Source organism: Chrysochloris asiatica, unplaced genomic scaffold, assembly GCF_000296735.1.
Source record: "Chrysochloris asiatica unplaced genomic scaffold, ChrAsi1.0 scaffold00019, whole genome shotgun sequence".
Taxonomy (NCBI): Eukaryota; Metazoa; Chordata; class Mammalia; order Afrosoricida; family Chrysochloridae; genus Chrysochloris; species Chrysochloris asiatica.
In genome coordinates, this window is record NW_006408537.1 from 30232465 (window position 1) to 30247927 (window position 15463).

General features: G+C 36.2%; 1 protein-coding gene across 1 annotated transcript in view; it reads left to right on the forward strand.

Annotated features, from left to right (window-relative positions):
* The window catches only part of SENP6 (SUMO1/sentrin specific peptidase 6), a 167466-nt gene that overhangs the window by 92337 nt on the left and 59666 nt on the right, over window positions 1-15463 (forward strand). Inside the window, exon 9 of the mRNA XM_006835793.1 lies at window positions 11142-11212. Coding sequence (XP_006835856.1) covers window positions 11142-11212 — 71 coding nt within the window. The remainder of the gene's footprint in view (window positions 1-11141; window positions 11213-15463) is intronic.

Sequence of the window (15463 nt, forward strand, 5' to 3'; positions counted from 1 at the left end):
TCACTGGCTTTAGTGGTTGGTGCATAAATTTGAATAATAGTGGTATTAACTGGGCTTTCCTCTAGGCACATGCATTTTATCCTATCACAGACAGTGTTGTACCTCATGACTGATCTGGATTATGTTCTTTTTGACAATTAATGCAACACCATTCCTCTTCAATTTGTCATTCCCGGCATAGTAAACCATGTGGTTGTCAGATTCAAAATGGCCAATACCAGTCCATTTCAGTTCACTAATGCCTAATATATCAATGTTTATGCATTCCATTTCATTTTTGACAACTTCCAATTTTTCCAGATTCATACTGCGTACATTCCATGTTCCGATTTTCATTAGTGAACCACTAATGACCCATAATTAGCTTTATTATAGGAGCCCAGGTTATGTAACAGGTCATATGTTGGTTTGCTAACTACAAGGTCGTCAGCAGTTCTAATTCATCAGCCTTAAGTGTTATATAACTTTGCAGAGTTGTGGGATTTTTTTTCTCCTTGCTTTTGAGTTTGGTAATCTATTATTAGGATAATTCCTGTTTTAGAATATAGTGTGGCTAATGATACTTTAAGAATAGAATAGTGGTAGTTATGTGGAGTCGTTTCTGACTCATAGACCCTGTCCAGTGTTTCCGAGGCTATAAATCTTTATAGGAGCAGAAAGCCTCATTTTAAGAATGTAGACAACTGTTATTCGCTAGAGGTACTTGTTTGAGGTGCTTGTATATTAAATATGAACTTTTTAGTAGATAGGAAGTGAAAGAGGCATGATAGAATTTTCCAAGACCAATGACTTCTTCACTGCAAGTAACTTTTCAGCAACATGAACAGCAGCTGTACATGTGAACCTTGTCAGGTGCAATACACAGGAACTAAATGGACTGTATCTGGGAAGAGATGATAGACTCCATTTAGCCACTGGTGGTGTGGTATGCCATAAAGTCAATCCCAACTCATAGTGACCCTGTATAGGGTTTCCGAGGGCATACATCTTTATGAGAGCAGAAAACCTCATCTTTCTCCTGTAAAACAGCTGTTGAATTCAAACAGCTGACCTAGAGGTTAGCAGCCCAATGCATATCCCACTATGCTACCAGGACACCTTTGTTGTTGTATTGAGTCAGTTCCAACTCATAGTGACCGTTTATAGGGTTTCCTAGAGCAGCTGGTGGATTTGAACTGTCTACCTTGAAGTTACCAGTCTAATGTTTATTATACAGGGCCACAACAGATCTATTGCTTGTAGGAATGTTGAATGGTACAACTGCTGTGCAAACACTATGACAGTTCCTCACAAAGTTGAACACAGAGCTATGGTCCTGCAATCACAATACTAGATACATAACCCAGATAAAGTGAAAACAGAATACATACAGCTGTATGTCAATGTTTACGGTTGCTAAAAGGTAGAAACAACTTAAATGACCATCAGTGGAAAAGTACATAAACAAAATGTGGTCTGTATATACAATGGAATATTAGTCAAAGGGGAAATGAAGTCCTCAGACATGGTGTAATATGGATGAACCTCAGAAACATTATGTAAGTAAAATAAGTTAGTAGCAAAAGGACAAAATACTGTTATGTCCTTACTTATATGAAATAAGTAAATATACAGAAACTAAAGAATATTAGTAGTTTACAAGAGGTAGTGGAAGAGGGAGAAAAGAGTATTTTAGCTGAGTGGGCTTTGAGTATGTATTCATGGTGGTGGAATAATTCGGAGAAGTATATAAGAGAATGGTTTCACAACCTGAAGAATATAATCAGTGCCAACTGATGTAGAAATGTTTGGGGAATGGAAAATTATAAGCCCCTTGTATATTACATATTTCAAATAAAATTTGTAGCAATGACAATTAGTCTTAAAACAACAAATAGCCATGGGATTTTCTCTATTTTATTTTTAAAGGCAATTTAGCATTTCTTTTTAAGGTAGTTTTAATTTCAGAAAGCAGATTTGTAGAAAAGGTGATTGGCCTGAAATTTCTGATCTCAGTGATACAGTTACTAAGAACCTGAAAATTATCTCGTTACAAACCTTTGAAAATGCTGTTTAAGAGGAGACAAAAGTTCTTTGAAACCTATAGTGAATTTCAAAAGAATAAAAGGAAGTAAGAAGAAAAGATCCTGGAAAGCTTGCGCAGTGTTGTATTTGATAGTTGCAGTAGAGCTGGAGGCAGGATTATAAGTCAAATGAAAAATATCAGTTCCAGGAATTTAGGCCTTTGAAGTAGGGTTTTTCCTAAAACTTCTACACAAAACACATGCCCACCTGGCCAAAAAGATGACAGGTAGCAAGGAAGCATCTCTTCCTGTGTTCCATTTGAGGTGGGAGTGAGAGCTTATTCACTGAAAATGAAACCCTAGACTTGGAGCATCATTGTGTTTAGAGCTTGAAATTTTAGTATATGTATAATAATGGAACTCTCAAGCCAAGAAATTAGCATAAAACTGATTTTAAGAAGTAGTTTATGGCTGGAGGAGTTTAATTACCTTATCAAATGTATACTACTTTTATCCTGAAATTCTTTTGCTCTATTAAGTAAAATATGCTTTTATTTTTGCTACTTACCATAATAATAAGAATTTTTAAATATTTTAATGTGCCCTATTTGTATAGAAATTCATGAAGCAAATACATATGGAAATGTATGCAAATACATGTACTAGTTTATATTTTATGTCTTATGCCATCTAAGTATAGCATTGCTCAATGCACTAAATCAAATTACAAAGAACACTGTGCATTGAAGTAGCATTTTCATACTTCCACAAGTGTCAGATGATTTATGCCAACTTTTTGAGAGAATAAACATACCTTTGTTGTTGTAGTTGCTGTTAAGTGCTGTTGAGTCAATTCCGACCCATAGCAACCCTGTATAGAGTTTCCAAGGAGCAACTGGTGAGCTTGAACCACCGACCTTGCAGTACAAATGGCTTTGCAGTCTGTACCACACCAGGGCTCCTAAACATACCTTTGTTGTTGTTAAGTTCCTTCGAGTCGATTCCAACCCATAGTGACCCTGTGCAAGGTTTCCAAGGAGCAGTTGGTGAGCTTGAACCACCGACCTTTGCAGTAAAAACGGCTTTGCAGACTGACGCATTAACCTACAGTGCCACACCAGGACTCCATAAACATACCTTTAGTCTATCTTAAAAGAAATTATAAACAGGTTCAAACTGAAAGAATGACATTATTTCCAGATTTGAGATATACTATAACTGTCAAATATTTTTCTTGTTGATAATTTTTAGTATCACTTTAAAATACCTATTATTTATTTCCACCACTCATTTGTCAGTTAGTTGCACTGTGGTGGCTTTTGTGTTGTGCTGTTGTTATGAAGCTATGCTACTGGTATATTGAATGCCTGCAGATTCAACCATGGTAGACAGGTTTCAGCTGAGCTGCCAGACTGACAGACTTGGAAGAAGGAGAAGCAGGCTACTTCCAAATGTCTAACTGCTGAAAACATTAAGAATAGAAGTGAAACACTGTCAGGACCCGAATATTGAATCTTGAAGCATTGTGAATAGCACCAAAATATTGTCAGATCATAATGGCAGAAAATTAGGTTGAAAGGCTCTCAGAATATGACTGGAGAAGAGCTGCCTCCTCAAAGTAAAGTTGACCGTGAAGATAGGAATGGAATATGGCTTTTGGGACTGTCATTTGCTGATGGGGCGCAACTCAAATTGAGGAGAAACAGCTGTAAACATTCATTAATAATTGGAACATTGAATTTGCTAATCTAGGAAAATTGGAAGTTGCAAAAGTGCAATGAAATACATAAACATTGGTATCTTAAGTATTGTTGTTATGTGCTATGGAGTTGGTTGCGACTCATAGCGACCCTGTATAGGGTTTCCAAGGCTATAAATCTTAATGGGAACAGAAAGCTTCATTTTACTCCTGCGGAACAGCTGGTAGTTTTGGAACTGCTGACCTTTCAGTTCACAGTCCAATTCGTAACCACTATGCTATCAGAGCTCCTTATCCTAGGTATGAAGTGAGCTGAAATATTGGCAAATTTGAACATTATAATGACATGGTTTACTATGCCAGGAATGACAAATTGAAGAGGAATGGTATAGCATTCATCATCAAAAAGAGCATTTTAAGATCTATCTTGAAGCAAAATACTGTCTGTGATAGGATAATAGCCATACCCCTACAAGGAAGAATAATTAGTACCACTATTATGCACCAGCCACTAAAGCCAGTGATTCTTGTGGCACTGTAGGTTAATATGCCAGACTGCAAAGCTGTTTGAACTGCAAGGTCGGTGGTTAAAGCTCACCAGCTGCACTTCAGAAACAGGATCGCTATGGGTCAGAACCGAATTGATGACACTTCACAGCAACAACAAACCAACATCTTCAGTTTAAAATTGATCAGTCATACAATCAAGAAGCAGTGATAATTACTGGTAATTGAAATGCAAAGGTTCGAAACAAAGAGGAAGGATTTGTAGTTGGAAAATACAGCCTTGGTGATAGAAATGATGAAGGACGTCACAGGTTATAATTTTGCAAGACCAATGACTTCCTTGCAAGTACTGTTTTTAAGCACCATATAAGTTGACTGTACAAATGGACCTGACTAGTTGGAATACACAGAAATCAAATGGACTACATCTGTGGAAAGAGACAGTGTAAAACCCAAAACAAGGTTAGGGGAAGACTGTGGAACAGACCATCAATTGCTCATATGCAAGTTCACCTTGAAGCTGAAGAAAACTAAAAGAAGTCCACAAGAGTCAAAATGTGACCTTGAACTCATCCAACCACAATTTAGAGATCATCTCAAAAACTGATTTGATGCCTTAGACAGTAATGATCGAAGATCAGAGGAGTTGTGGGATGACATCAAGAACATCATACAGAAAGAAAGCAAAAGGTCATTAAAAAGACCAAAATGGATGTCAGAAGAGCTCTGAAAGTTGCTCTACAGTGTAGAGATGCTAAAAGCAAATAGAAGTAATAAGTCAAAAGAGCTGAACAGAAAATTTCACAGGACAGCTCGAGAAGACAAAGTCAAATATGATAATGAAATATGTGCAAAGGTCTAGAGTTAGAAAACCAAAAGGGAACATGCTTAGCTTTTCGAAGCTGAAAATACTGAAGAAAAAATCAAGCCCTGACTCGTAATACTGAAAGATACTTTGAGCAAAATATTGAATGATGCAGAACACATCAAAAAAAGATGAGACGAATACAGAGTCACTGCACCAAAAAGAGTGATGTTAAACCATTTCACAAGGGTAGCATATGATCAAGAGCCAGTGGTCCTGAAGGAAGAAGTCTGAGGTGCACTGAAGGCATTGGCAAAGAACAGCGCTCTGAGAATTAATGAAATACAAATTGAAATCTTTCAACAAACTGACACAGCACTGGAGGCACTCATTCAGCTATGCCAAGAAATTTGGAAGACAGCTACCTGGCCATCTGATTGGAAGAGATCCATGTTTGTGCCCAACCCAAGAAAGGTGACCCAATAGAATGTGGAAATCATCAGACAATATCACATACAAGTAAAATTTTTCTTAAGTGAAAAATGGCTGCAATAGCACATTGACAGGGAACTGCTAGAAGTTCAGACTGATTTTAGATGAAGTGTGGAAATAGGGATATCATTGCTGACGTCAGATGGATCTTGGTTGAAAGCAGAGAATACCAGAAAAAAGTTTGCTTGTGCTTTATTAACCATGCAAAGGCTTTCGAATATGTGGATCATGACACACTACAGACCACATTGTGGAGAATGAATATTTTGGAATGCTTAATTTTGCTTCTGAGGAGCCTGTACATAGATCAAGAGGCAGTTGTTCAAACAGAACAAGGGGACACTTAATTGGCTTAAAATCAGAGAACGTGAAACGAGCTTGTGGAGACGAAGTACTCGCAGCTGAAAACATCCGTGATGGCACCTAATGGAAGAAAGCACGCGGGGAAATCTGTGAAGCAAGCCATGGAGGAGCAGATCATCCGTGCCTCTGAGTTTGAGAACATCGAGAGCAATCTGAGTGGTGCCGAACAGGATTTTCTAGAAGGAAAGATGACAGCAGTTGATAAGCATGGGAAGAAAAGGTCTTCCACAGGAATGATGGCGCAAGATCTCGGGGGTGAAGTACAGAATATGCTGGAAAGATTTGGAGCTGACATTAATTAACAAAGGCTTTTCTTGCAAAGAAAAAGAAATTAGAACTGTATACCAAGGCTTCTTTCAAAAACAGTAACCAGAAAATTGAAAGTGTTTGGAAAGCACAACAAGAACAAAAATGCAAATTTAGCCAGGAATATTCTCAGCAGTTTCAGAGTTTGTTTTAGCAGTGGGATATGGATATGCAGAAAATTGAGGAACAAGAAGAAAAACTGACTAATATGTTATGACAACAACAAAAGATTTTTCAACAATGTAGAATTGCTCAGATCCAGAGACTGAAAGCAGTTAAACAGTTATATGAGCAGTTTGTAAAGAGTATGCAGGAAATGGAGAATAATCATGAAAATCTTCTGAGTGGTGCACAAAATGAACTTAGAAAATAAGAGCTATGTTGTAGAAAAAAATTATGCAGCAAGAGATGGCAAGTGTTCAAAAGTCTCTTCAATCCATGTTATTCTGTTGACTCTTTGAAGAAAGAACTTGAACCTAAGTAATATACAATTATAACATTAGCTATGGGTATGTAAGTCTCTACAGGGGTCTAAAAATTCTAGCTTAGATTATATCATATCACATCCTGTTATTATTAGCTTGTTTGTAGACAGACCCCTTTCTGTAAACCCTGAATAAAATCTAGAGTTTTGTGAGTAGCAGAAATTCTGAAGCTATGTGTATCAGTCTTCCAGCTCTTTGTATTAATAGTGAATTTTCCTCCCTAACATTGTCAATTAACTTGAACAATAAAGATTATTTAAATTTTAAAAAAAATCAGAGAAGGTGTATGCCAAGATAGTATTCTTTTGCCAGATAGTATTCTTTTGCCATATGTATTCAGTCTGTATGCTAAGTAAATAATCCGAGAAGTTGGTTTGTATGAAGAAGAATGTGGCATAAGGCTTAGGGGAAAACTCTTTATATGATACAACCTTGCTTGCTGAAAATGAAAAGGACTTAAAATCATATTGATGAAAATCAAAGATCGCAGCCTTCGGTATACTCAGTATAAAGAAAACAAAAATCTTCGCCACTGTACCAATAAATAACATCACGAAAAGTGGAGAAAAGATTGAAGTCACCAAAGACTGTTTTGCTTGGATCCACCATCAACACTTACGTAAGTAGCAGTCAAGAAATCAAAAGATCTATTGTATTAGGAAAATTGGCTGCACAAAACCTCTTTCAACATGTTCAAGAGTAAAAATGTCAGTTTGAGGACTAAAGTTTTCCCAACCCCATCGATGATATTTTCAGTAGCTTTGTATGCATGTGAAAGTGAATAAGGAAGACTATAGAAGAATTGTTCCATTTGCATTATGGTGTTGGAAAAGAATATTTAAAGTACCATGGACAGCTAGAAGAACAAACAAATCTGTGTTGGAAGAAATGCAAGCAGAATGCTCCTTGGAATCCTGGATGACTAGATTTCTCATGATATGTTGTTAGGAGAGTATCCAGTCCTTGGAGAAGGACGTCATGCTAGGTAATGTGGAGAGTCAATGATAAAGAAGAACACTCCAATGAGATGGATTGGCACAGTGACAGCAGTTTAACATCTATTGTGAGGATGCCAAAGGACTGAGTAGCTTTTCGTTCTTTTATTCTTTGAGTTGGAATTGACCCTATGGCACTTACGAACAACACTGTTTATTTCATCCAGGTATTGGAGTTTGCCATGGTAGTATCATATTTTACTACCGATGCTTGTTGCCTTTGTTGCATTTTAAAATTAAGAGCTTTAAGTATGTTGTTGTTGTGTGCCATCGAGTTGGTTCTAACCCATAATAACCCTATATAGGGTTTCCTAGGAGCAGCTGATGTGTTCAAACTGCCAACCTTGCAGTTCAAACCGACTTTGCAGTCCAGCACATTAACTCACAGCACCACTTAAATTAAGTCTAGGAATTAGACTTAATTTAAGGATAGATAGTACTCTATGAAAATGTATCAAAAATAAACATATACTTGTTTTTAAGCTTAATATCGTATAATTGTTGTTAATTTGCTGTGGAGTCAGTTCTAACTAATAGCGACCCTGTAGGTTGGCGAGCTTGAACCACTGACCTTGTGGTTTGCAATCTAGTGCTTATCTTATGGTGCCTCTGGCCTCCATAATATAATTGTTGGTGTTAAGTGTATAGGGTTTCTGAGGAGCGGCTGGTGAGTTTGACCTGCTGACCTTGTGTTTCAGTTTGACCTTAAAGTCAAGTGTTGTTGTCAAGTGCCAGAGAGTCTGTTCAGACTGATAAGGACCCTTTATAGAGTTTCCAATGAGTGGCTCATTTCCAATGAGTTTAAACTGCTGACACGTGTAATTCAAACTGACCTTGTGTTCGGTCTAGTGCTTTATCCTACTCCACCATTGTTGAAAAGTGCTGTCAAGTCAGGTCTGACACAACGACAGTGCGTAGGATTTCCGAGGAGCAGCTGGTGGATTTGAACTGCCTACCTTGTGGTTCTCAGTCCAGTGTTGATCCTATAGCCTCACGCGGCTGTGCTACACCATCTGAGGCAAGTCCTCGTGTTCAGAACTCTAAAACCAAGCCCATTGCTATTGAGTCATTTCCAACCCATATTGACCTTATAGGGCAGGGTAGTACTGTTTTACAGGAGTTCCAAGTCTGTAAATCTTTGGAGTGGCAGCTGGTGCTTCAAACAATTAACTATTCCGTTAGCAATGGAACACTTAACTCCTTTTGCCACCAGGGCTGCTCTTTCCAATTTATATCCTCACAAAAATTAAAATTATGTCAGAGTGGAAATTACGATTGTGCCAGCTGTTACTTGTTTTTTGTTGTTAAGTGCCGTCTAGTCAGTTCTGACTCATAGCGACCGTATCTAAGATTTCCAAGGAATGGCTGTTGGGTTTGTAGCAATACTGAAAGTGTCACACATAGATATTGATACAGTCACCATGGATTCAGATTCTAGTAATGCCATTTAATAGTTGTGAGACAATGAGGAAGTTAGTTAACCTTTTTGTTATGAATACATAGTTCATAAGATTCTTGTGAAGATAGATGATGTAATAGATATAAAGCTTTTAGAACACTTCCTAGCACATTTGCACACAGTAATTACTGTTATTACAAGTATGGAGTCATGGTGTGGTGCTGTAGGATAAACACTGGACTGCTAACCACTTCTAACTCATCAGCCACTCCTCAGAAAGCCTCTCCAGGGTCACTATGAGTCAGAACCGACTGACTCCCTGATACTTAACAACTCAGTGGCACTTAAGAACAACAACAATTCTTGAGGAATCCTTACATTACTCTGTAATGAATGTTGTTGTTGTTGTTGTTAGGTGTTGTCAAGTCAGTTTTGACTCAGAGCAACACTATATAGGGTTTCCAAGGAGCAAATGGTGGGTTTGAACTGCCAATCTTATGGTTGGCAGTCCAGTGCTTATCCTACAGCACCATAATGTAAAAGTGTAAATAAACTTCTAAATCATACAGTTGTTGTGAAGTCCCAGTTAGTTCCAACTCATAGCGACTGTGTATTGCGTTTCCAAGGACAGACTGGTAGGTTTGTACTGTTGGCCTGGGGGTTCCCAGTCCAGTGCTTATTCTACAGTGCCACACTGGAACATCAGTTATAGAATAGTCTCCCCCTTTTTTAATCTCTAGTCAAATAAAATGGGAATACTTTCAGAAGCTTTTACTTAGAGTGGGAAAGTGTTTAGCTATTGTAGCTTCTGCTCAGTTGCACTTGGTTTTATAATTATCTTATTTAAACTTTTATTCCATAATTAGCTATAGGGGCCTTTGTGGGAGGGATTCGCCCCAAGTTATTACATATTTGTTCTCCAAGTTATTAAATATTTGGACTTATATATTATTTAGGACACTCAAAAGGATTATGTGCAAAATTTTAGAAATCTGTATGGCGCTGTAGGATAAGCACTTGATCACAAGGCTGGTTTGAATTGCAGGGTCAGCAGTTCAAACTCATCAGCTGCTCCTTGAAAACCCTGTATAGCGTCCTTATGGGTCGGAACTGAATCCATGGCACTTAACAACAGTAACAACATTGTATGTGAAGTCTGACAATAAAGTAACTTAATCCTTTAAAATAAGTGTACTTATGTCTCTGTCTCTATTGTTATATTACAAGATTAAAAGTATTTGTTCTATAATGCTGATTGTATGTATAACATTTAAAAAATTAATTTGGAATTGTCTCAAGGCCAATAATTATTCAACATTTATTGCATTAATCATTGATTATAAAAAATAAAATTAGAGTAAATTTGACAAATTTTGAGTATCATTAAAATGGATAATTATTAAATTCAAGACTGAAATATTATAAGTTCTGTTTTAATGTGATTTGTATACATTGGTTATGAAGACAGTGCTAACTTTTTTTTTTTTAAAGGTTTGTGTATTTTATTAATAACTATACCTTTCTATAGTAATAGTTTGAAAGAACAGTAGTTTGTAGTCATTTACTAAGTATTTATTGGAAAAGCCTGTCTGCTATTAGCTCTGATAGATTGACAATTTAAGTAAACTATATCGTATTTCTAACATACACTCATGTAAATAGCATTCACATATAGGAAACTTAGGTGTGGAGAACTGCCCAGTTTGCACACCATGTACACACACACACCAGAAGAGACTGTAGTTGCTGTCATCAGTGGTTTTTAATTAAAGTTTAGATCACTTAGGTATGTGTTGTTGTTATTGTTAAGTGCTGAGGAGTTGGTTTTGACTCTGTAACCCTGTACAGGGTTTCCGAGGAGTGGCTGGTGGGTATGAACTGCTGACCTTGTGGCTAGTAGTCCAGTGCTTACCCTACATCACCACACCAGGTCTCTTATATGTGTGTGGTATGGTCTTAATTTATAATACCATTTTTTACATGGCAAATAATCCTTAATTTGTTTTAAATATAAGTATGCCATCAACTTTTCACTTTGAAAACTACATTTTCTGTTAGAATTAAACTATGTAAATTTCCTTTTCTAGGAAAGAATACCCACCTCATGTCCAAAAATTTGAAATTAATCCTGTAAGGTTAAGTCGGCCCCATGGTGTTGGTAAGTGTGCAGCTTTACCCTTTACACCTTTGAAGGGTTTTTGAGTTGTTTTATGAAAGGTACAGATATATGATACTGATTTTAGATTATTGTCAGGTACATATATAGAAAATCTTTTTTAAAACAAAAACAGCTCTGATTGTGAATTTTTCTAATTATGACCTTAAATGATAGGTAATTTTATAATCAATGTGAAATGTAATGATTTTATTAACATTTTTGTCATACTAAAAATCCTGAGTGGACTATAACTTTGATGTACAACTATTTTTTAATGTTGTATTATGTTGTCTTTTCACTAAATTATTTAAATTCTGAAAGTTAGAACTCATTAGGAAACCACTGAATTAAGAGATCTTATATAATTTGTTCATAGGTTTTGGAAAATGTGAGTGGCAATATTTGCATTTAAGTAATTCTTAATATAATGATTGAATAAAGTAAGGACTGATAACATTTATGAAAAATATTTAATATCAAATTGATTTTCATTATCAAGAATAGTGATTCTCAATCTGCGTGCATGTGTCTTGTTTGTTCCAGGCCTTTGACTAAATAGCACTGATGAATCTTGCCCCAAAATTTAATGAATTAAAGCAACTATGTTTTCCACAAGTATCCCTGGTGGTGCATTGATTAATTACTGAGCTGCTAACAGAAAGGCTGCTGGTTTGAGCCTGCCCACTGTTCCATAAGGCAGTCAGCTTTCATAAAAATTACCTTAGAAATCTATGGGCATTTTTACCCTGCCCTATAGGGGCACTATGAATGAGAATTGGCTCAAGGGCAGTGTGTTTGTTTTCCAGACAGCAAACTGTTTGTATTTTCTTTTCAACAGCTTTGGGTTGAAGATCTTTTGTACATATATTGAACCTATCTCTGTCATTAGGTTTAGTTAGAGTGGCTACTCCTTTCAGCACTCATTCCATTATACCTTAATTGTTTTTTGAACTTATACTCTGTACTACATTCTGGGTTAAATGCTTTACACCCATAATTAATTTATCCTAGCTTCATACTCAAGACCTGTATAACCTAAATTCACCTTTTACTCACATTTTGTGTAGAGGAAGACACGGAGGCTTGAATGGAAGAAGTACGTAATTTGCTCAGGAACACAGAGTAAATGGGAGAGCTGGTATTGGAACCAAAGTCTGTGTGATGCTACAACCTATACTCTGAAATCACTTGCTTTTTGCTATTTTCTTGTTAGATTTTTAAGTTCTTTCTAATCCTCAGAGAAGATCTGTATAATGTTCCCATTTTACAGTGCATTTCAGATTAAGTTCATTGACTCATTTTGGCTCATTCATGTGGTTTTATATACCATTCAGTTAGGCTTATTAGAAATATTTTAAAGTTTACTCATTAACATTCATTAAGCAAATAAGAACAGGACTTTTGTAACTGTTTATTTTCACATAACTTTAAACTTACAGAGCAGTTGCAAAAATAGAACAGAAAGTTTCTGCTTACTCTGTATCTTTCTTCCTCTTGTATTTACATCTTAATAATAGTAGTACATTTCTCAAAATTTAGAAATTAGTGTTGATGTAATACTTTAAAATAAGTTATAGATCTTGTTCAATTCCATGTTTTTCCACTATCCTTTTTCTGTTCCAGGATCGAGTCCAGGATCCCACATTCTATTTAACTTTTATGTCTCCTTAAGTTTCTTGACACTTTTGAAGAGTACTGATTGATTAGTTTGAGTTATTTGTGTTGTGTCTCTTCCCCACTAAACAAACAAATTAATACTCTCAAAGTTTAGGAGGCTAGTCCAGATTCAGAGTGCTAGCTCTGGAGAAAGGTACTTGTCACTTTCAACATTTCTTGGAAATCTCCATGTGTCTTAACATCAATTTTTCCCTTGATCTAGGAGCTTCACTGCAGGGTCCCCAGGTTCAAAGGATGTACTCCATTCCTGGTTCTTCTTTCTTGAGGATAGTAGGTCCTCTGATATAATGACTCTCAATTTGGGTTTGCCTAAGGATTTACACCCTCAGAAACCCTGTACAGGGTCGCTATGGGTCGGAACCGACTCGACGGCACTTAACAACAACAACAACAATGTTTTCTTAAGATTAGGTTGAAGCTATTCATTTTTGGAAGACTTACACAGAAGTGATTCTGTACCTTCCTTTCTCAGTGCATCGTATCAATAGTTACATGGTGTTCATGTGTTTGATTACTGGTGGTGGATGGCATCTGCTGTTTTTTTCTACTGTAGAATTACTATTTTTCTCATTGTAATTAATGAAGATCTTCAAAAAGATTATTTGGAACTATGCAAATACCCTGTTTCTTCTCAAACTTTTGCCCATAATTATAGTGACAGTCATTACCTGGGATTTATCTAATAATGATTTCCTAGTCTCTCTCTCTCTTTTTTTTTTTTTTTTTTTTTTACATTAATTGGAATTCTTCTGTATGGAAGGGCTATTTTTTGTATCTATTCACGTATTTATTTACATTTATGGACTCCTATGTTTTGAAGCAGGAAGAAGGATCTAGATTCATATGTGTAGTTTATATGGGCAGAATCTGTAAATTCAGGAGAAAATATTGGTATGTTTAACAAGCTTGTTTTTAGCTTTTGTGCTAAGTAGCTACTGATATATATGGATTAAATAAAAATACTATAATAATATTGCAAACACTGTTGCATGAAGATTGGGTTTTGTTTTAGAATTTCTTCTGAAGATAGTTTGAAAAGCATTGAGATCCTCCAGGATCAGTAGGAAACTGGCAATCATTGTCTTTCTATAGTTTTTAGTACCCAAAGTAATTTCTTTATTAATACATTTTCCCATGATTGTAAATTTAAATATGAGTATGAATTTTGATAATTTATAGTATTACTTTGCAGGAGAGAGATGAGGCTTTCTGTTCTTGCAAAGATTTAAAGCCTCAGAAACCCTATACAGGGTCCATATGAGTCTGAAACAACTAGATAGTACTTAACAACAACATAGTAATATATCAATGCGCAGCTTTTTAGTATAAAATTAAAGTTTGTAATCCATCAAGTATAATTTTTTTTATCAGAACTCACATCTTGTTGCTTTTGTATGCTTGGTGTTCTTTCTATACAGGTAGAATAGCAGCTATACAAAGAAACTTCAGAAAGTTCAGGGATAATTAAATGAAAAGATATGGAGTGTTTCTATAAACTTTTTGAAGCCCCTTTGTATAACTATAAGATCTGTTAGTTTTCCCCTACCTACTTTTCCTTTTGTTTCTTCAACTTCGTTTTTGTTTTCCAACCTGTTTTTTGTAATCTTCAAAGAGAATTAATAGCTATTTTATTGTTTCTGAATATGTACTTTCTAATTTAGCAACTTAATCACTTCTTTACTTATATTTAAAAATGAGTTAATGTTATCTTTAAATATAAGACAAAAAGTAACTCCCTACACTCAACATATCATAGCTGTTATTAGCATTATGGTATATAATTTTCCAGACAAGCAGTTTGAACTGCAAGGTCAGCAGTTCAAGCTCACCAGCTGCTCCTTGGAAACCCTATATAGGGTTACTGTGGGTCAGAACTGACGCAACAGCACTTAACAACAATACATGAATACTTTTTCTTTTACAAAAGCATATTCATACAATATATACTGTTCTATAAGTTGCTTTTGACTTTACTGTAATACAGGCAGTCCCTGGGTTATTAGTGAGATCTGTTCCTATCTTTGTTCTTAAGAGTTTGTAAGTCATTTGGAATTGATGTGGAAGGGTCTTATTTAGTGCTACTGTGTTGTTGTTGTTATTGTTGTTAATTGCCATTGAGTCAGTTCTGTATAGCGTTTCTAAGATATGACTGGTGAATTTGAACTGCTGACCTTGTGGTTCAATCTGACCTTTCGGTCTAGTGCTTTATCACATAGCACCACATCAGGACTCCAAGCCCTACTATAGTACAAGAACAAGGAACCCTGGTAGCATAGTGGTTTATGAGTATGACTGCTAACTGCAAGGTCATACGTAAGTTTGAATCTACCAGTCCCTCTGCAGGAGAAAAAGGAAACTTTCTGCTCCTGTTAAGATTTGCAGCCCCAGAGACCCTATACAGGGTCACTATGAATGGGAAATGACTTGGCACACAAACACCACCACCATAGTACAAGTAAAGGGACTGTGGTGGTTCGATAGAGTAAGCACCGGACTGTGAACCACAAGGTCAGCAGTTCCATGGAAGAAAGATGTAAATCCCGAAAAGATTTACAGCCTCAGAAACTTTACGCA